Source organism: Eupeodes corollae, chromosome 3 (genome assembly GCF_945859685.1).
Source record: "Eupeodes corollae chromosome 3, idEupCoro1.1, whole genome shotgun sequence".
NCBI lineage: Eukaryota > Metazoa > Arthropoda > Insecta > Diptera > Syrphidae > Eupeodes > Eupeodes corollae.
In genome coordinates, this window is record NC_079149.1 from 54,029,397 (window position 1) to 54,052,299 (window position 22,903).

General features: G+C 32.6%; 1 protein-coding gene across 1 annotated transcript; it reads right to left on the reverse strand.

Moving 5' to 3' along the window:
• Window positions 1-2,489: 2,489 nt before the first annotated feature.
• Window positions 2,490-21,113, reverse strand: LOC129949078 (maternal effect protein staufen). The gene is made up of 10 exons (XM_056060306.1): window positions 20,628-21,113; window positions 13,379-13,627; window positions 7,713-8,437; window positions 7,480-7,649; window positions 6,911-7,396; window positions 6,480-6,848; window positions 6,007-6,403; window positions 5,707-5,940; window positions 5,441-5,607; window positions 2,490-3,955 (listed from the first exon to the last, which is right to left on the reverse strand). Exons 2-10 carry the CDS (start codon window positions 13,594-13,596, stop codon window positions 3,758-3,760), a joined length of 2,964 nt encoding a protein of 987 aa, XP_055916281.1. The 5' UTR covers window positions 13,597-13,627; window positions 20,628-21,113; the 3' UTR covers window positions 2,490-3,757.
• Between the last annotated feature and the right edge of the window lie 1,790 nt (window positions 21,114-22,903).

The following is a 22,903-nucleotide window of genomic DNA, read 5'->3' on the forward strand; positions in this document are numbered from 1 at the left end:
ATAGTTTATGGCACGTTAAATGCATAATATAACAAAAAAGTAGCTTCATAAGGCGTTCTCTGAACATTTGTTTTTCATTATCGCAAATTCTTTAACAGATTATATGAAAATTCTTTGGAGAGTTCTATATTTAGTTACTGTTACTATTACTGTTTTACGCAAAAGTGTAGCATACTCATAATCAATTTTCTGCGAAAAAGCAACAATTATTTTTCTTAATAAAAAATAAGTTCCTAGTTTTGACGAAAAAGTTCAAAAAATACATAGAAATTGTTTCCAGGTTCCCACTCTCCGAAAGAAGAAAATTTTAACAAAATAATTGTTTTCTTTAAAATAAAAATATTTTCCATCGATAGTTTTCACAAACTTCATAGCAATATTTTTTTTATATACATTAAGGATTTTTTGTCTTATGTTTGTTTTTTATTTAAATACATTTTACATGACATTGTTGCAAATATATTTTGTTGTTGGTTTTTAATTTTGTTTTAAAATACACAATTGATGGTCAGTTCTTACGTTTACTCGATCGCCTGCTCGATTTAATTCTTGCTCAATAAAAATGCTTAAAGTTTTGTCACCGTACATAAGAACCAACCATAAACAAATACATTTATTTCTTAATGAAGTTTATGTAAATTGTATTTAGATATAATTTTCTTTTTTATAAATAATTACCATTTGCCTAATTTGAATTCACACGAAAATACAAATTTTAAGTACAATGCTTTTTTGTTTTGTTTTTTAATTAATACAAATTTATGTGAGAGACAAATTTATAAAAGTTCTACGTTTAATTTATTCTTAACAATACACTGGCAATCAAATTAACAAACGAACAAAAAAATAAAAATTAAATAATTTATAGAAACCAAACAATAAAGTAAATTTCATGACTTATATTAGGTAGATGGTAATTAAATAATATTTAAATCTTTAAATGGACAATAAATAAAAAATTTCTATTGTACATATTGTCCAGATATTTTTTGTTTAATAACTATATGAAAATAGTTAATAATCGTTGATATTTAGACGAGTTCCACTTAATTGAATAAATTAAAAAAAATAAAATACATTTTTTAAATTAATTAAATTACAATATTTAATTTCAAGATTTATATTGGATTTTTGTGTGCTTATTTATAGATATATGTTTTCTTTAATATTACTTTATAATTATTATTATTTTTATTTATTTGTTCATCAATATGACCTCATGTTGTTTTAATTATGCATTTATTTCATAAAGAACAAATTCATTAATTTGTATTGAAAAAGTTATTTTTAAGACATTTTCAAACTTGTGTTTTCATAAAAATCAAGTATTTATTTGACTATTTGATTTAATGTTTTTCAGAACTCTTAGGATTTTGAGATATGTACTGTACTTGTACATTAGTGAAGGTACAAATTTTGATTAACAAGTAGCTTTAAATCTTGTAACCTGATAATAAATTTAATTTGAAATAAATAAAGCAATTCAACTCAAAATGTAAATGCTCAGCTCTTCAGAAAGAAGAAATAGTTTTAGGATTTGCTCAACATTGCATGTTTTATGTTTGTTTTTGTCTAAGTGCTCCTAAACATTACAATCATATTAATAGCGAAGACTTGATAACATAAAAAACGGAAGCTGAGTGTTGACAGATCTTTATATGTTGACCTTGTTTATCCCACTCAATTAATTTTAGAAAATTTGTTTATTTTTCGTAATAGGCAGTGTCTATGAAGAAGAAGCTTAAGTATCACCTTGGTTGACCGCCCTACGCACCATTACGCCACATTTTTATTTGAAAATATCGAGGCAATCAACCAGCGACAAATGAGCACTAAAATTTGGAATATTCATTTCTCACTTCTTTATGTGAACAGAATATTTCAAAATACGCAAGACGAAATGGTTGCCAAAAAATCATCTAAACAATAAATAGACTACTGGTGTGGAATCGGCTAAAGTTTATTCCTGTCGTCTATAAAAAATAGTATTGAGAGTAATCGTCAAAACGACTTTAGCTTAGTAAATGATCATTTAAGTTTTACACGACACGGGCCTTCTTTTAATAATAATTACATCAATCTTTTAGGACAGTTAAAATTATAAGTCCGTTGAGAACTAGGGCCTAGGGCACAACCATTCCTGTTGTGGGGAATAGAGGGTACCTACGGTTTTAAGCTGAATCCAAACGGCTAATTTGAGAAAGTATTTTCGTGAAAAGAATTACTCTTGCAGGACTAATCAATTCCTCTCGAGTGGTAGTAAATGGCACCTCTCTCATGACAGTTCTACGCACTATCCAATTGGACAATTAGCAAATTAATGACTTTTAAATAAATTTGTAGAAAGTGTATCTAAAAAATGGTTGACAAGCAAATATATTATAGAACTTACTAATGGGTAATAATTAATTGAACAAACACCTTTAATAGTAACCAGTTGAAAAAACCATAATAAATGAAATGTGCATAAACCGAGCCTAAAAATTGCGTACGTTAAGTTGGACAACAACACCAACACTAAGAAACAAAAATACCAAAGTGTATGATCTTGAAATCTAAAGTTTTATGTTTGTTAATAATTTTTAAAGAGTACTGATATCCATTAAATCATATTTTTTTTGTTTAACAAATAAACAACATGACTTAAAATTGATCAGCAAGTTAATTTAAATACTTTTTTTGTAGTTCATCAATTAAATTAAGAAATAATTTAATTTTATACTGTTGAAAGGAAATGACTTTCACTTGCTATAATTTAAAATAATTTAACGTGCATGCAACATTAAATGAGGAACCTATAGAATAAATAGATTTTGTAATTAACTATTTTATCATTGATTTTAAAGTGTTCATCTATATTTGTAAGGTTTTTGTTTTTCTTACTTTCTCAATTTATATAAAATAATAACATAATGTGATTTGAATAATTCTATAATCTAAGATTTTTTATTAACAAATATATATTTTTAATAAAGTTAAGAAAATCATAAAAGATTTAGAATAGCACACAAGTTGCTCACATTGAAAAGACTATTTTTAAAAAAAAATATAACCTTAGCCTAAAACTTGATGTTTATTTATTTCAATTGAATTTATATAATAACAAAAATAAATATTTTAATAATAATAAATATAATTTGTTTTAGTGAATCTATTTGCTTATTTTATTTATTTGTTTTCACTAGCATATGTTGTTTTTTTAATATTGTAATTAAGTAAGTTTTATCTTTTTTTTTTAAATAAATAATAAAATTGTTTTCTTTTAGTTTTTGTTCGCATAAAGTTTTTTTCTCTTTTTTTTAAATAATTAAATTTACAACAAAAATGGTGTAAGTATTGCAGTTTTGTTTGATGATAGGAAGAATAATTAATTTCGTGTTTTTACATGATGTGAGATAGTTATAATTTCACTTTGATGGAAATTGTCGCCCAATCAGCAATATTCTTACAATGTATTTGGATTCTCAATGTACATTTTAGTTTGTTTTTGGTTTCATTTCTTTCTCTTTTTTTAATAAATTGGACGGGACAAAATATTGAAAACAAAACAAAAAATAACTTGGCTTCTCTTTTCTTTTTTTTCTAAACAAAATAATAAATAATAATTAATAAATAATATAACTAGAAATAAGAATAAATGTAGTAAAATATTGTAAAGTACGGAGAGGACAAAATGTTTTTTTCGGGGGACTTATAAACCAAAGGGATTTTAATTAACGAAGATTGAGGACAATTTCACAAGGATTCTTACTCCAATTTAATCATCTGCTGGAGTTGGTTTGATGTTATCCAATCCTAGTTTGCTTAGAATTTGTAGTGCAGCCGAAGCAGCTTGATCTTGAGATTCTTCAATATTCAAGCCGACACCATGGCAGATTTGTGGTGGTGCTGTCGATAATGTGACAATGGTAAGAAACTCATTGTGATTGCCTTTGGGGTAGTCTGAGAAATTCGCCTGTGAGAAGAATACATATAAGTGTTTTTAATGCTTAATAGTTTAAGAATTTAGAAAAAAATTTAATTTTATACCAAATATTTTAAACTTTAAGAAAATGGGGAGTATTGAAGGTGACATACAATTATTTTCGAACTTGCCAAATGCTCATAAGTCACTTTATTTCTAGTTTCACAAATTGGAACTTGCTGATGATCCAAATTTAACAATATCCAGGCAACGTAGCAACGCTTCTTGAGTGTCAGAACAACAGACAATATGATATGAATATGAATGATTTTTCTTTAGCGATAAGACACTTTTCTCAATAGAAGGGGCTTAAAAAAAACATAAGTGATTTAAGACGTGCAATTGCATTCAAACAAAGAGACTATTTTGTGTGCTCATGGGCAAAAAATTTCATTTATCTGTATTTCTTTGGAGATGCTCGTTACAATCCATTCGAAGCGAAAGCGTTGAAGATCATGACTTGGACGGTATGTAATTCCAACAACAAAACACAGAAAGGCTTTAATGCTTGTGATTTGACAACGATTATTGTGAGGTTATGCAAAAGACCGTGCATTTAAAAACAACATTACTCAAAATTGGCCGTGATATATTTGTGTATATTTTGTTTATTATGTGCGCGCACTCACTTAAAAGAAGTTGAATCCCTTGAGATGATAAGTGCGAGCAATTAGGAAAGGAAGATGCACCGATGCACATCCGTTTTGAATGTCTGCACATTGTTATGAGTGGAAAATAAAATTAAGCATTCCACATTCGTGAAGTGCGACTAAAGAAATAATGCCTGTATTTAGGTTAGGTTAGGTTATAGTGGCTGTCCAAGATGGAAACGGACACACTTAGGCCAGTTTAATGGCCCATTGGCTCAATGGAACCAGCTTGAGAGGCTGATTATACCGATATGATTTAGATCGTTAAAGAAGAATTCTCCTAGGTAATTCCTGCGTTTTCGAGCTAGAGCAGGGCATGTGCAGAGAAGATGAAGAACCGTTTCATCCTCTTCCTCGTCCATACAGCTTCTGCAAAAGTCATTTGAGAATACGCCTAGTCTCGCGGCGTGCTTTCCTATTAGACAGTGTCCGGTTAGGACACCTATTATCGAGCTTATATGCGATCTGCTTAGAGAGAGCAAGCACCTTGAACGTTTTTAATCCAGTGCTGGCCAGATGTTTTTTGTGACTTGAGCAAGGAAGTATTTAACAGTACGTCCAAAATTGGTCTCAAGGGAAACTGATGAACATTCCCAGAAGTATTACGATTGAATTGTGTGAAAGGAAGAATGCAACAACAATAGGCATAAAACTTTACGCAGGTTCTCGGTAAGAGAACGTTTTATTTAGCTTTACTTTTGAAATCGAAAAATGAATAACCCCGTATTCGTAGAACTCTGAATATCTAGTTTACGTTGACACAGAAATCTAATCATTTTTCAAGCTGTATTTTGTAATATTTAAATTATTTTTCAACTCCACTAACCTGAAAACCAAGAATTTGAGCTAGATATAAAAGTTGGCCTTTGGGCCGTACAGAAGTTCCACTAGAAGGTAACGAACATTTCTTCTGCACAGGCGGTGTAGACGCTTTTGGTGCGTTTGGTGTTGGTGTAGATTCGGCTTCTGCAGTACTTTCCACTTCTTCAGAATCTAAAAATAAAAAATATTTTTTTTTTTCAGTTACTGATGTTTTAAGCTATTTAAAAAAAAAAAACAAAAAAAATATTTTGTGTATAAATATGTACTAACCTTTACTGTGTTGCCGTAACAAAATTACTCCAGGTACAATTTGTCTTCCCGACGGTCCACCATTTCCGTTCGAAGCAGCACCGTTTGCATTCAAGGTTTCGTTCGAATTATTGTTTTCATTGAATTTAACTTTTCGAGAAGCTTTGGTGTCTTGATTCTGATTGGCAACTTGACTGTTGTTTTCTTCATTTTCATTTTCTACAGCAACTTCAACTCCCATCGCAATCAGGATGTCTAAAATTGAAATCAATTAAAAAAAACGTTTCTTTTTATGGGAGTACTTGAAAGAAAAATAATTACTTTGTGCAGCATTTCGTTTAGCCAATTTCTTAGTTGCACCTGTTCCACGTGCAACCTTCCCCGGGACGTTAACTTCCATTACAAATTCTCGCTTCTTAGATTCCCCACTTCGCGAGATCAACTCGTAAGTGGGTTCCTTTTCATTTCGACTCTGTTGTATGTGAATTAACCGGGATATCGGATTAGTGTCCTCGGCACATTCGCTTTCGGTCTTTTCTCTAATCGAGTTCTTCTTCTTCGGGGTTGGTGATGTTTTTCTCTTGAAATTCTTTACTTTAATCCGTTTCACCGGCGGTGAATTAGATGGCGAGGGTGGTGGAAGTTTTTTCAATTCCTCCAACATTTTTTCGGCAGCTCGTTTCTTAGAGATTTTTTTCCCATTGCCATCACCTTCCGTCTGTAAAAATCAAACAAAACAAAATGTTGACAAATTACAAAGACCTGAAAAGTACAAAGCAGAATTTGTATCGTACAACTATGTCTCCAACTTCACAGGTTGTGATGAAACTCTTCATGTGTGCTGGTCCCTCCTCGCGAAGGACCTTAAATGATACTGTGAGATTGTGTTTGATGGCAATCTCGTGGACTAGAGATATCGGCGACTTCCATTCGCCTTCCTTTGCAGTTCGAGTGAGGATTTCTTTGAATTTGTTTGCCGCCTGTGTCCTTAGCACTTGCAATGCTCTTGATGCTGCATCATGTTTGGCCGATTGCAGTGTCCTGCCACTTCCAACAAACTTCTGTTTTCCTACTATAAGGGTGATCTTACAGAGTTCTGGAGGTGGAGTGATTGCGAAGTGTGGTGGAATTGAGGCAACTCCATTAACTGAGGGAATTTGGACCTAAAATTTTATATAAATGTTTTTTTACACACTGAATAATAATTTGAATGTGTAAATCTTACAGGCATAGGATATTTTGGTTTTCCACCCGGGAAACGTTGCATCGGATGTTGTTGTTGCTGAGGTACTCCTGGCACAAAGTCAATTTTTCTTGATAATCGCTGATTGTTGTGCGGTGGTCCAGTTGCCGGTTGACCATATGGACTATTGGAATTATTCCGATTTGGGTTTGGATTTGGAAGATCTGACTGTGTGCGCGGGTCAAAGACATAGTACGTCTGTTGACCGAGTTTCATTGCAAGCGCGTTAAGCTCTACAGTTGGTGTGATTGTAGTTCGAAGACTTCCTTCTTCGGGACGTCGTATCGCTTTTGGAAGTGGATGTTTGTATTTAGTCTTTTTTATTGCCTCTGCAGCAGCTGTGTGTTGGGCTTTCTTTATTTTATATCCTTCGGCTGAGTACTCTTCGTCGCCTAGTTTTAGCGTGACTGTGAACCGTTTACAGTGTGCAGGTCCATTCTCACTTGTAAGGCGGTATTGATGTTGAATCTGAAACAAATTTTATTTAAAAATCAATAATATTGCTTAACTGGTATATCTTTCTATGTATGCAAATGGCAACATTAACATACTTTGTTGAATCGGGCCAATTCATTCACTAAACACATAGGAGTCTTCTCTTTAGAAGTTGAAAAACAACCATCGCCTTTCATGACCACTGACATAAAATCACACATTAGGGCATTATTTTCGACATCCTTGTCCTCTTCGGTTGATTTTTTGTCAAGATTTTGGGGAGTAACTGAAAATGAAGATTTTATCAATTTAAGTTTGTGTTGCTTGTTTTTGTGTGTATGTAGTTTACAATCTTCAGCTGCAGCAGATAGTTTCTCTGATTTTGTCAAGGCTGGTTGTTGTGTTGTACCCACCGGAGGGATTTCCACTTCAGAGACTGTAGGGAGCGGAGTTTTAAGGGGAACATGATTTTTGTGATGATGATTGCTTCTGTTTGGATTCTGTAGAATCGCTCTTGGGTGTGAAAACTTCTGGGGTTGCCGCTGTTGTGTCTGCAGTTGTGGATCTGGGAGGCCATGATTTACAACTGGAATAGTTTTTTGTACATGTTGTTGTTGTCGGAATTGTTGAGCATGAGGAACTGGTGGAGGTCGGGATAAATGGGCAATTTGTTGATTGTTGTTTAAGTGTGATGGTGGTGGACAAGAATTTAGTTTTTGGTGTTGCACATGCTGCATTGGATTTTGCTGCTGCTGCTGTTGTTGTTGTTGCTCTAATTGTGGCGGTGGTGGAGCTTTCATTATCTGAACCTGGTTTCCGACAATAGGAATGGGTGGTTGTTGTGATGGAAGTCTTGCTTGTGGTGTTGGTTGAGTTTGAAGAGAATTATTTCTTATCAACGATGGAGGACCGCTGTTTTGTGTGTTTTGGTATTTTAATGGACCTACAGGTCCAACTCCGCCACCGCCAACATGAGGGGGTGGTCTTCCTTTGTGGTGTTGCATTTGATTTTGCGGCATCTGGTTGTTTAATCTTGGAAGTTGATGTTGTTGTGAATGTTGGTGGTGGCCCAATCTATAAAGAAAACAAAATATGCAAAGATCTTTTAATGAAAATTATATGATTCTTAGTGGCTCAAAAATAACCCTGGTGTTAAAGCTTAATACTTTTATTTTTCAATTTTTAAGTTCTCATATGCTCGTTATTTGAATCCTAGAAACCAATATCCTTAAAATCATGGTGAAATTCTCATAATTATTATGACTATGAATCACACCGATTAGGGGATTTATAAAGCCAGTTGTACAATGATTCCAGTAAAACAAGTCCAAAGAAATATAATTTTATTACATTCCATAAATTTTAATTTTAAGTTTCAATTATTCAAATCCAAATGAAAGATGACAGCAATGCTCTGCACACAAAGCAATGAAATTGAAAGGATTTTTGCTTTTTTGTTGTTGTTTTGAAAAGGCAGTTCGTTCGTTCGACTGGAGAGTTCGAACAACGACGAACAAAATTACCATCAACGAAAATGAAAAAATCTACGACATTACACCGGCTTGTGGTTTCGTATATTTTTCTCGAAATGCTGATGATGTCTGATAAACTACTTCCATTGCCAGCACACACAAGATGAAATGTCATTGGACAAAAAGAAGGAAGATAATAAATACTTTAACAATGCTTTGTTATGGGATTTGCTATTGAAACGTTTCCTTAATGCAAGGAGTAAATATAAACGTGTGCAGACAACAAAAAAAATAAAGGTCCTCTTATAGATGCCTCAATAGTCAGAGAGTAGCAAAATGAAGAAGAAGAAACACAAATATAAATCAGCACTTCTTCTTTGAAAAGTTCAGAGCACAATGGAAGAGAAGAAAGAATTGAGCTCGGTAGCGCGTTTTGTGGACAAACAGCATGAGTTGTGCTGCTTCTTTGTCACTTGTACTGTCGAATGACAAACAATTGCGAAATTCTAGCCCGGCGGAATGGAAAGTATAATAAAATAAAATTTTCTTACAAAGTGCAACAAGGGTCAGTGGTAATCATAAGTTTGCTTGCGCGATATTTGGTTAAGAGCACTGGGGCGGAAAGAAATCTAACTGGTTTCCATTCTGACACCCTTAGTATTGTGAGCAAAACCGATGACTATGAAAGGATTCGTTGACGGCACCACTTTACCGTATTATAAAGGTTTCATTTAGAAGGATAATTTCTTGTTTCCATTGGATTTTTTTAGAAAATAAAAGGAAAATACACACAAGAAAGGACATGAAAGTTTAATCTTGGTGGCTACGTTATTGGGTGTATGTTTTTGTGGGGGAATCTTCTTAAACAATTGACACTTTATTGGCAAAGTTTGACTCTTTTCTCAAGAGTATACACTTAGATGGGGATTTATTTTTTGAACTGGATTGCTTTGTAAGTTTTTGTAGAATGAAGGGTATTCTAATTCTGGGTAGGTTATTGAGGTGGGGTTGAGTTGTTTAGGTTTTTTTTGTGTTATAATTTTATTTTTGCAAGGTTAAGCAACACTTTTAAATTATTATGAGCGACAATGAGTTTTGGTTCTGGGTCTGGGTCTGGGCAGCCCACAAATATCGATGTGTCCTTAAATCCTTAAAGTGGTATTGATTTTTGGATGTCTATCCAGTTTTAAAAATATGACTTTCTTTAGAGTTTTTAGACCTTGGCATAAGTCTATAAAAGTATTTAACAATGAATGAAAACAATTTATGAACATTTTTTTCATAGAAGTTTTTCAGAATCAGCATGAAATTAAAGTCTTCCTCTATTCTAGTGATGAAAGTCCTGGTTGCTTGCTGATTTTGCAATTTAAAGAACAGACTCTTTAAGCTTTTTATTAAAAAAATACACCATTTGATTTGATTATTGTTTTTGAATCAGCCGTGCTTTTGAAATGTATTTAAGTCGTGTACGAACACAGGAAAAGGTTAAATAGAAAGTAATATTCTAAAAGGGACTTAAGTCAGAAACTAGTCACACAGACTCAATGCACTTAATACCTTTCTTCCAAATACAAATAGGAATTTTTCTGACTTATTATCTAATTGATAGATAGATAGATACTTTATTTTTTCATAGATTAAGGCTTTACAAAAATTTGCGTAGTACGCAGCTTGCACAGAGATTTGATATTTATCTTGAAATATATCTTACAACTGAAAAATGTTATGAAAGTTAATAAATACATTTAAATTGAGAAAAACTACATTTGAAGGAAAACTATGATAAAAAACATTCAATTTAGTATCTAATTGCTGTTGTTCTATACTCAAGTTGTTAATATTTAAAATATAATAAAAAAGGCTGTCAAAAACCTAAAACACAATTATTTGATTTAAGACCTTTTTACCTAACGTCAAAGAATAATGTTTTCTTCACTTTTATCAATACAAATATTTCAAGTTTCTAGTACTTTTCGAAAGAGATTAAATACTCCGAGTGAAAGATATTTAAAACATGCAAAACTGTAAAGATATTGTACACGGATTTTAAGCCAGCACCATTAAATTTGTGCGACATTTTCTTACATCAATTAAAAGCCGATTTATTTGAGCGAGTGACTTGACGAATGACTTGACTACGTAATCATTAGCTTAGTGAATGCCTCCAGTCAGATAGATAAACATTGCAATACCATCTAAGTTCTGCATATTACTTACGCTCGAAACACAACATTTGTATCATGGGGAATTTCACGATTACAAATATGTAATTTGAATGCATTACCAAATTCTCAAGTAAATGATGGCAACTTTAAGAGGAACTTTGAACTTTGTAAGAAACTAAAATAAAGAAAACACTTCACATAATAAATAAGAAAAATAATATGAACCGCAAACAAGACACTCAAAACATATCCGCCGTTTACTGTTCCTTAGTTTCAGACACAAACAATTCAACAGTTTACATTTAACAGTGACAAGTCTTCAAAGTCGGAAGCGCTTTAAATTTCAATTGTTTTAATTGTTTAAATTGTTTTTTGTTTTAATGTTTTTGTAATATTTAAATCAATGTAAGTCATACTTGAAAGCTTTACATAATATTCGTATGTATTTAATAAACACTCTTATCATTTATGTGAATAAAGACATCCCCTGAAGAAGACGGCAATCACCGTCGAAACGTTGGGAAAAATCAGATGAAAATTGTTTTCATTTAATCATCAAAAAGATCAACAAAGCCGATGAGAATCACCACTTAATTGTTCTCAAATCAAACAGAAACTAAAATATACACATTTTTGTTCATGTTAAAATCTTCACGTGCTTCAAAAAACATCTTAACAATTATTAAAAAAGTAGCATAATTTGATGCATTCAATCTCCTGTTGGATATGTTGATTTTAAGGTACCTTATTGGATGATTTGGATACCAAACTTGGGATAGCTGAAAATAAATAAATTCAGCTGTTCCCAAAAAGGAGACAAACATTTGGATATCACGGTATGAATTGTTGTAATCTAAAATTTGTATAGATAATTCGCCCGATTTTAACCAAAAAACATAGAAATTTTAAATTAATTTTCGGGTTCCTTCAAATTCAACCATATGTTAAATCAGGTGTTCTGTTAGATACCCACACATACAAGAAATTCTTAGAAGCCTTTGGATTCCCTTTTTGACATCCCACCTAGTTTGGACCAGCTGTTCTTTTACACCTAAGACTTGAAGATAAAGGTGCCCGAATATCATATCTGTCTAAGATTGAACGCAGTCATTGCATCATTGGGCGTTTCTTTTTTTCTTGATCGTCAAGTTTTATTGATCAATGATATTATGTTGTGCCACAAGCCAAACAGCGGCTGTAAATACCGGCTCTTTGAAAAAATAATTCAACTAACGTTTTATGCTCTTATCGATTAATTGCCATGTAGATTGCATGTCTAAATCGTGAGATAGACTAATATATGCTCACATATCACAGCAGATTTCATCATAATTGGACAATTATAAAAGTTCAGTTCAAAAATCACTTGCGTAGTAAGCCCAAGCATCGATTATCGGTAATGATAAACAAAATCAACAACTGACAATTGCGTTTCGCGCGATCACACGTATTAAGATCCCATCTATGCCGGGTTATTTTTTGCTTTTGCCATTTAAGTTCACAAACTATTAAAGTAATATCTATGAACTAACCATATTTAATAACACATCCGGCTAAACTTTTCTCTCGGACAAATTCCAATATGATTTTTAATTTTCGACTTTCGTATCCAAATTCTATCCGCCGCGATGATGAGATATAAAACCGCACCGCTTGATATCTCTCTCTATAACTAAAATCATATGTTCTTGAAAACTCAATAAAAGGTGCTTATAAGGGGAGTTAAGGGGAAAAATTACTATTACATTGATTCGTAAAAACCCGCTGAGACTGAATTATTTGAATAAATAAACAAAACGATGCGATGAAGAGAGACAGAAGCAAGGAATCTTCCAAGTTCCAACTTCACTTCGATCAATGCTTTATGTGCTCTTTTTTTCTATTGGATTCAAAGGGTTTCTATCTATAGCATGGAATGGTACGACGTACGGGTATATATACAAAGGATGTAGACTCGTTTACAATTTTCTTGAATGACTAGAAACAAGGACAATATATGATAATCTCGTTGAATGTGGAAATATATTGCATTAATATGATTGGCAAGAGGTCACGAACTTAACTCCAAGTCCTTACGGCTGTCATTTCGGGGTGAGAACGCATTGAAGATGTGCATCGAATGCACGCTATTCCTATTGTTTGAAAATGCAGATTTAATGGTTATATTCTTCGAATGATATGTGTTGAAATTATTTACAATAAAATTAGCGACAATCACAAAAGGAACATAGAAATGTTGAAGAAGATGAGCGACAAAGAACAACTCGCACGTATGTAGCATATTTGGATGCGGACGATGGTGGTGATGGCAAATATGAAATGACAATTTAACTTGTATTGCATTATTTTTATATCTAATTAAGATTTTCTTATCTTACCTATTTTGATCCCTCATGTGTGACATGCCATAGGGTTGAGGAGGTGGCCCGCGTCTGGCTGCAGCATTTGGCATGTGAAGTGGCTGTTGTTGTGGTGGAATGCCCATATTCATTCCCATGTGAGGAGGCGGTGGTGGATGTCCAGAGTGCATTGGGCCTTGATGCATTGGAGGGTGTCGCATGTGTTGCGGGCGCGGAGGCATAGAATGGTGCTGCATGGTATTATATGGCAAAGTTTTTTTGGTTGATCTGAAATTGATTTTTATTTTTTTAAACTTTGTTGTTTTAGAGATCAGTTAAGAGAATTGTATATTTGAAAAATATTAGAGATTTTAAATGCTAACTAAACAAACAGTTATAATTCTGCATGAAATATTCAAAGGGTTTACAAAATCATCTGTGTATAAAATCTATTCAAAAGTTTAATCTCAAAAGGTAAGACAAAGGTCGTAAATCGTCAGAGAAAACCTAAACGATTGATAGTGTTTTTGGCTTTGTCGAATATGTGATTTTTCTACAAAATACGACATTGTGTGTTAGAGTATGTGTTTTACGATTAAGCGACGGGGAAACAACTGTATATTTTTGGAGTAGCAAATTATGTGTAGCTTATGTTTACTTCTGAACTTAGCTATTGAAATAATCATTATGAGCTTATCAATCATATACTGCTTTTAATGTTTTAATTTTATTGCATAAAATTACTATAGAAAGCTGGAGGTGAGGTCAAATGTAAAACAATTTTATAGATAAGAAATTTTAGAATCTAGCAGATGCTTTGCTGCCAATAATCGTATTTACTTCAGATAATGTCAAAGATTAATTTTATTCGCTGTGAGTAACAATCAAGCCACTATCATTAATTGTTATCAAGATAGTTGATTTGAAAATCTGTTTTTAGCAATAATTTTCGTATGTTTCTATTAAAAGAAAACTCTTGGATGAATAAAGTATTTACGAAAATGTTCACTTTCAATGCTTAGTAAAAAAAATCTGACGCATTGTTTTGCTTTCTACATCTTTTGGTGATTATTTCAAGTTGATTTCTCCTACGCACACAGGCAACTCTCCAAAAAACTTAGATTTATATTTTAGGGCCTTCGAAGCGTCGATAATTATAAAAACATTCAATTCCATAAAATAGGACCGATTACAAAGCATCTTATGGAAAGTTAAAAGGAAGCATTACGAAAAAAAACTTTTGGATACTTGATACTGAATCATTCCCGTGTGCGTGTAATTGGAGGAATGGAGGGGACCTACAGTTCAAATGCCGAATCCGAATGGCTAATTTGAGAAAGCACTTTTTCATGACAAGAATTACTCTTGAGGCAATACCCATTAATAAAACTTTAGGTGGCACAGGCAGGGATCGAACCCAAGTCGGATGACAGACCAACGCACTAACCATCATACCACGGGTACTACAAACAAATGAAATAAGTACTTTTAGAATAAAAAAAAGCTTAAAGAGATTTACTGATTTTGCATTATTTACACCCAATTCTTCACAAAGTCCAGTACTAATATGTACTCAAATCGGTATCAAGATCAACTCATTTCTTCACACAAGTACAAGGACCTACTACTATCAATTTGGGACTGAGTATTTGTTAAGACTCGTTCCTAAGCAACGAGCTAGAACCTGGTTATTATACCAGTTGTTAGTACTCGAATCCGTACCAATTGATTTCATTATAGAAGTACTAAGCTATAGTTCTATCAAGTTGGTGCCAAGTATTAGTTAGAACTGGCTATTTTCTAGTACAAACTTAAAATCGATAGGCTGGACAATTACTCGTAAAACTGGAAACAAAGCAATAAAGTTATTTCAAATTATGAATTTTCGGACCGCTGTGTATTTTCAGTTTTTTTATTTGTAATTCGGTGTTTCCTTCAACCCATTTATGTTTGCAATATCGATTTAGTTCTTTTTGTTTAAAGATTGTAGAAGAAGGCGCTATCGTTCGCCGTTCAAGCCATATGCCATCACAATGGCTTTTTTAAAGCTTTTTTCGAAGTTAAGATTATAATTGACTATCATATTTCTGATAGTCAAAATTCACTATCATTTTCATTACGTCTGTGTAAGATGATTCAACTCAATTCAATTTGATTGAACAATTTTAGATTAGAATTGTCAAAATTCATTGTTGCCATGGTGAAATTTTTAATTGGTTCCTTTAAAATATTTGAATAAAAATATCAAATTGGCTTACTTTAAATGACATTCTTATTTTTCATTTTTTTTTTAATGTAGTAAGAATGTGTTTTTTAATGAAAAAATCTAACTTAGTTTGTGTAAGCGTCTAGTAGCTCCATTCGGAATAAATATATTTTGTTTTAAAATGACTGTCACATTTTTGTTGTGACAGCTTTTTAGTTATTAATTTGACTATCACCTTACATAGATCAAATTCGATTACATATGTATTTTAATCGTCATTTATCAACAATCACCTAAGCCGATTCTATCCCAGTTTTATTGCTAGGACTACTTATCATGCCTAGTACCTGCCATAGCTTGACAGCTACAAATAACACTTAATATAGTCCAATAGTTTACGCTGCTGTTGCCTACCATAAAATGTACTACAAAAGACTTTCCGGGCTAGTTTTTCTTTGCTGTTGCGAGCAACGTCTCCAGCCCGCCGGAGTCTACTGCTTCTAGGTAGATTACATAAAGTTCACGATTGAAGCATCTTGGGAATCATGCTTCTATAGTGACCTAAACATTGAAGATCTAAGATCTGATCATCATACGCGTAAAATTACGTATCAAAATAAATTGAATTAAATTTGTTTACCTTTTTTAATATAAAATATGATTCGACTGTGATTTTAGATTAATATATTTTCTTAATAGTCTTCGGAATAGACTATTATGACTGTTGTTAATATAAATACAAAATAGTAAAAGGAAAAGCTGATATTCGCAAAACAAAACGTTGAGTTTGATTTTCAAAGTAAAAACAATGCTTATCAAAACTTATATTTATGCTGTGACTTTCATTTTTGAATGTCGTCTTTTGGGGCTTTAGCAAGACAAACCGATCGATAGACTTAACTTTTTGGAAGAATTATGTGATTTCAACGACACAAGATTTTTTGTTGTTGTATTTTTGCATTAAAAAACATGTAAAAGTGGAGTTATCTGGGTTTTTCATTATGTTTTTTTAATTAAAAATGTGAAATGACTAATTGGACACACAGTTTTAAATTATGAAAAGCGCTTTGATCAAATAGGGTTACCTCTTGAAAACAAACATTTAACTGTGATAATTGAATCAATCTACATACAAATCTTATGTTTAGGAAAATAGACATACATTTGTGAGATTTGATGGAAGAAAATCATTTCGATCCCAAACACACGCAGAAAACCAATTTTGCTAGAAGCATTTTGACTCTAGGACAAATTATTGAATTCAATGAAAAATATATATTTTGAACAAAATCCGAAACCTAAGCTTTGAAATGATGCCTTTTGCAAAAGAAATCATGTCGATTAAACGGAAATTCAAGCAAGATAATGAAATAAAGCACAAGAGTTGTACAACACATATTTTATCTCCATAATACTACACTTAAAGGCCGGTCCATCAAAGTTATTTAATTTTAAAATAATGGATTTTTTTAAGGAAATTTCAGGGCCAAAAACAAGAACATCTTATGGTTAAGTATACAGAAATTGATTTGATGATATTCCACATTTTCAAAGACATGTAACAAGGAGTTAATTCCATTAAATAATTAATTGTAAAAAATAAAAACAATAACATTCCTAATTCGTTTCGATTTTTTGTTCAGCGGAAAGCCATGACAAATAATTTTATAATTTTTTCAATGTGGTATAATATGCTGTAAATTGCAATAAAATTTGCAGGCAAAGATCGTTTTTAACATTTTTTCCCTCACTATATATATGCAGCTATGAAAATTAGTATGACATGTGGTCACGTACCGATAAATTGACTCAAAAATTTTCAACGTGTGTCATATATTTCATTTTTAGGTATTAGAGGCACAGTTATATAACTTCACTTAATTTGCTTAATCAGATAAAAAGTATAGAGTTTTTATATCGCTTAGCGAATTATTAGCTAACCATGATGTTATTCCCTATTATTTGCTATTGATATAGAAGTTACATTCAGTCAATCACAAGTAACCAATACTGTCATTTCAATGAAATACTATTGCAATTTGTTTTTGCTCTAATATGTCATATATGTACTGTCTAAAATCCTATGGCTTGAAGCTTTGCGTCCATACTGATGTACTGATTCAATTCTAACAAAAGTCAATCTATTGCACTTTCAAATTATTATGCGTTTAGTAAAGTGTCCGCCATCTAACGTTTTTTTTGTCAACTAGTGCTTATTTCGTGAATGGTAACTCTTAGTTCATGTCTGATTTGACAGATAATTAGTTTTATCCTTCTGCTGAACGATTATGGTTGTGTTTACGCTTGAACAACGCTGGAAAATGTTGCCTGCGATAGGCTTAGAAAAGATGCCGATTTAGTCAAACAAATCATTTTTTTCAGATGAAGCTCATTTAGATCATGGCGGTAATGTAAAAAAGCAAAATTGTCGCATTTGGGGCACAGAAAACCCGCACGCATACATTGAAAAGCCGATGCACCCACTTTTTGGTGCGGATCCAGGGCATAATTAGGCCATTTTTCTTCGAAAATGAGCAAGGAGTGGCCGTTACAGTCAATGTCGATCGTTATCGGGCCAAGTTGAACTAATTTTTGTTCACAAAAATTGAAGAGGAGGATATTGGCAATATTTGGTTTCAATAGGATGGCGCTACTTTATACACAGCCGAAGAAACACTCGATGTTTTGCGCCCTGTTTCAAAACAAAAGAAAGTTTTTTGGCGGACCCTATATTTTAACGTTTTTGTTTATTAAAAGAGTCGGTTAGGAACCCATAAACTGTAGATGGGTTGGATAATAAATTTGACGGTGTTGCACAAAGCCAAAAGGTAGTGAAAAAATAAACAATAGTATAGAATGCTTACTTACTAATCTATTATGTTTATTTATAGTGAATCAGAAAACCAACGACTGGATTTTCTAAAAAAAAGAAGTAAACTCCATAAATTTATACTTGAGCTCAAAAACTCTAAGAAACAATTGAGGACAATGTTATATGATTTAAAAAATATTTTGTTGACACTGAACTATCAGAAAATTCATCATGATAGACTTCTAGAAGAATGCTGTGGCCTCAACATATCCAAGCACCAACATTTTAGAACAATATTCTGAATTAGCAAAAATCATGATTTAATTCGTCAAGTTGCAATATGTATATTGTTATCAAAATATAAAAAATATAATTCTTAGTTCGTCTACAAAACCAAACTTGAAACTACCTAAGCGGAAAAATTCTTTCCGTAGATTAAAACATAGGATGGACAATTAATTTAATTGAATTTAAAAGGACTTCTAAGTCATCTTTAAACAACTACGGAAATACAAAATCTATCTTTTTTATAATATACCTACATATATTACCCTTCATTCACAATTTTTTGCAGATAATTGAAATTATAATAATAAAATTATATTTGTGTCTAAAAATGGCTTATATTATTTAGGGAATGCTCTAATAAAAATGGTTTTGTTTCAAATGTTGCCAAATGTAAAACCATAAGTTTTACACGCAAAAAATTGCAATTGTTTTGAATTCATGTTTGATTCTTTTTCCTTTAGTAGAACTTAGAAACTTATACAATTTTTAGCACATCGAACTACGATTCAATACGACAATTTTAAGAATTTGAAATTCAAAACAATGTTTTATAACAGTTTAAAATCGAATTAGTTGTAAAGTAGTTTTTAACCATTGTATTGTTTACGTTATCATTTAACGAATTGAAATAAATAATAATTGTTTTTTTTTTATTTGTATTCTACAGCGGTATGAAAATTAGCAGAAAACTAAGCAGTTGCCCCTACCATCTCCGATACCATTCAATTATTTTTCTTTGTAAATGGAAAGGTTGAAGTGCATACAAAACTACAACAAATAATCATAAACTCACCTGCATGCCTTTGATTTATGCTGGTACTTATTCCATCCCCGGTCTACATATCTTATAATTGTTCTCATATTTTTATTTTATTACTAAAAATATTTACACCTTTTGTATTTTTTTAAAAACTATGTGGGTTTGCATTTATTCCTGATACTCTCGTCGCCCGTAAAAATTGACGGAACGTTTTTTAATTTGAATAGTTATCATGACTCTATTTTGGACACAGATAGCACAGTTTTTGTCAAGTAAACTAAAAACTTACGGAAGATTAAGTCAGGTATAAAATATTAAACATATTCGCGATATAAACAACTTCAAAAATTTGTCAATCACTTCAAAATGCAGTGTCCAGCTCAATCAAACTAACAGAACAAAATATCTGAAATCTCAACAAAATAAACTGGCTGACCTAAGTTTCATAAAAACATATTTTTTCCCATGAGAAGGATGCGTACCTACAACTATATCTTTAAGATATGTGCAAGTTGCATTCTACTTGCATTTCAGTTTGAGAACAAAAAATCATGTTAAAACTTAAAAAAAGACAGTTCATAGTTTGTAACTCAATTCTCAAACAAATACCTACAAACGAAGGTAAATAAATGCATACAGAGAGTCCTGCATCTCGCTTGCCCATTTTAACCCTTTTTTGAACTTCCTTCGTCATTTTATTACCTAGTTACATAAAATCTGCATCTTTCAATTCTGATCATTCTGAGAAATGCAACACCTCAGAATATGCAAATTAGGTGCAATGCAGTTGCTGCTGCGTTGCATTTCCCGTCTATGGACAATATAATGCGCATCAAACACAAAGGAAACAAGAGTAGGGCTATTTCCAATTCTCATTTTTTGTATCTTCAAAATAATAGAACACCCCGAACGAAATCGCAGCTGCAGGGATTAATTTTCATTCATTTTTTTGTAGGTATGTTTATAATAAAACATCATTCACGGGAGGGATGATTAAAGGAGGCAATAAAATTGCAATGTTTGTACCTATGTACCTCTACCCAGAATGCTGGTATTCGAAGGTTGGTATTTGGGTGATTTTTCCTGTTGTCATTCCAACACGCATCATTGACGCATTGTGAGAAATTTGTATTGCGACATTTTTTTCAAAAGCGAAACAAGGACAAAAATAAAGCCGAAACAAGCAATTTTATTAAATAAATAAATAAATAAATTAACTTACTTTATTTGTCGTTGACGTCGTAATAAACAGAGAGAAAACACTCACTGACCAAACCGACAAAATATGTATCAAAATTTTCTCCTGCAATCCAAAACTTTTCTTCGTAAACTTTGGTAGAAAAAACTTCTTATTTCGCGTGTTGTGGAAAAAGTGTGCAAGTTATTGCATAGTACGTCTGAGATTAAAATGATTTAAAGCATAATTCACCACTTTTTCCACTTTTTATTAAATTTTCTTCGAGTGTTCACTGAGAATTTTCTTTTTACAATTTTACAATTAACAACGCGATTATGGGAACGGGGCGGAGACGTCCCAATTGAATTTCACTGAATTTATATTCATTTACAAATAAACACTTAATTAACAAAACACTACGATCTAAATTAATATTTAATTATTATATTTATTTACTTAAATTTAATTGATAAACAAGGAAAATATCCTTAAATTACAAATTTTAACATGCGGCCATATTAATTGGAACTCGACAAATGATTTCTATTTTTCGATTCGAAAAATTGAATTATTTTTGTTCTTTTCTGCAATGGATTGTATTTGTGGATGGTATTCGGTTATGGATGCTCTCTTTCTTGCAAATGGTACTATGGCTGGATGATAGAAAGAAATAGAAAGGCTAAAGTTGTGACAGTAGCACCAGCTGCTGCAGATGCTGTCAAAAATATAATATGTACGCTAATGAGAGTATAGATGGCGCAACAAATTTGAATTCAATACTTAAGGTTCCCTAATCACTAGACAACGTTTCCTTAGCGTACAGTTTTTAATGGTTTATATGGGTGATGTATATGTATCTGCATTTGATTTGTGCAAAAACAGGAATGCCACATATAAAATGAATATTTGTGAGATATAGAAAGAGACCAAAATATAGAAAATATTAATTTCTGCAATATATCGAATTTGAGAACAATAAATTGAAGCCGAACATCAACATTTTATTATAGCATCTTCGTCTGCATTAATGTTGTCATAACGTAATAAATGGTGTAAAAGCTTAACAGTCTTATTTAATAGAATTCGCTAAACGGATGAATAGTTATACAGTGAATAAGGATTTATGTAGGCTCTATGTACCGTTGCGAAAATTCCTATTTATACAAAATTCTGCTATAAATTTTTGTTATACAATGCTTACATCAAAAAAAGTACCAAAATGTCTATAAAATCAGCTTGTTGTCATAACAACTAAAATATAACAAAATAATTCCAATTATTTTTATGATATTCTCTTTCGAAAATCTATATTTTTTTTAAATTCTTCGTTAATTTCCTTATGTAGGCTCTATTCAACCTCAAAACGCGTTTAGCTTATTATGGGACTATGCAACCTTGTATAAGTTTTATAAATAGCATTTTTGCGTTTAGAGGCATTATAGAGATTACATAACTTTATGTAGGCTCTATACAGCGTTTTTAAATAAGACTGTAAATCTTTTAAGATGTTCAAATGGTAGACATGTGCATTCAAGAGGACACAAGCGTCCATAGGTTTTTTTCTTAAAACCAACCTCTGTCTATCAACTCCTACTCTCACCTCCACGTGGTGAACATCGGGTGCCTAGTACCTCAACTGGAGATTGGGTTCCAACCCCAGTGGAAAGTTGTTGGGGGCAGCAAACGAGAGAGGTGGGGAGAGGTGTTTCCACTAAGGCACCTCTCCTTATCCAGACGGCAGCGGAGGAATTCCCGAGATGGAATCAACGGTGGCGTCTACAGTTCCAGTAAGGTTGAACTACTTAGTGAACACCTTATAGGGCTTCTTCGACTTATTCGGAGCCCAGGCCTGTAAGGAGCGGTTTTATCCGGCTCCCCATCCTTGGAGTTATACTTAGGATCTGGCCCTCCAGGTTGGAGGTTGTGCGTCGGGGTGACTTCCTGGCCACGTAAAAGCTTTCAAAGTTGCGAAGCACCAACAAGCCTCGGATACGGACGGATTTACTGTTGACAACCAACGCAAACGAATAAAGGACAACGAACTTCGGATATGCACGTGGAATGTTAGGTCCCTTAACAGACCACGTGCGGCCGAAGAATTAGCGGAGGCCCTAGAACGATATAAAGCAGATATCACCGCCATCCAGGAAATACGATGGGATGGGCCGGGCAAAAAGAGGATGAAAAACTGCGATATTTACTATGGTGACTGCTACCACGAAAACCAACAGCGCTTATTTGGATGCGGATTCGTCATTGGAGCCAGACTTAGGCAAGAAGTCTTGAGCTATAGGTGCATCAATGAGCGCCTCATGACCATA

Bases quoted from the DNA above. Each gene is read 5' to 3' on its own strand.
- LOC129949078 (XM_056060306.1), bottom strand. From the start codon at position 13,596: ATGCAGCACCATTCTATGCCTCCGCGCCCGCAACACATGCGACACCCT. The intron at 7,650-7,712 runs GTAAACTACATA...CTTCATTTTCAG, and splicing joins ATCTGCTGCAGCTGAAGATT to TTACTCCCCAAAATCTTGAC. The intron at 3,956-5,440 runs GTTAGTGGAGTT...TTCTTCTCACAG, and splicing joins CTCAAATTCTTGGTTTTCAG to GCGAATTTCTCAGACTACCC.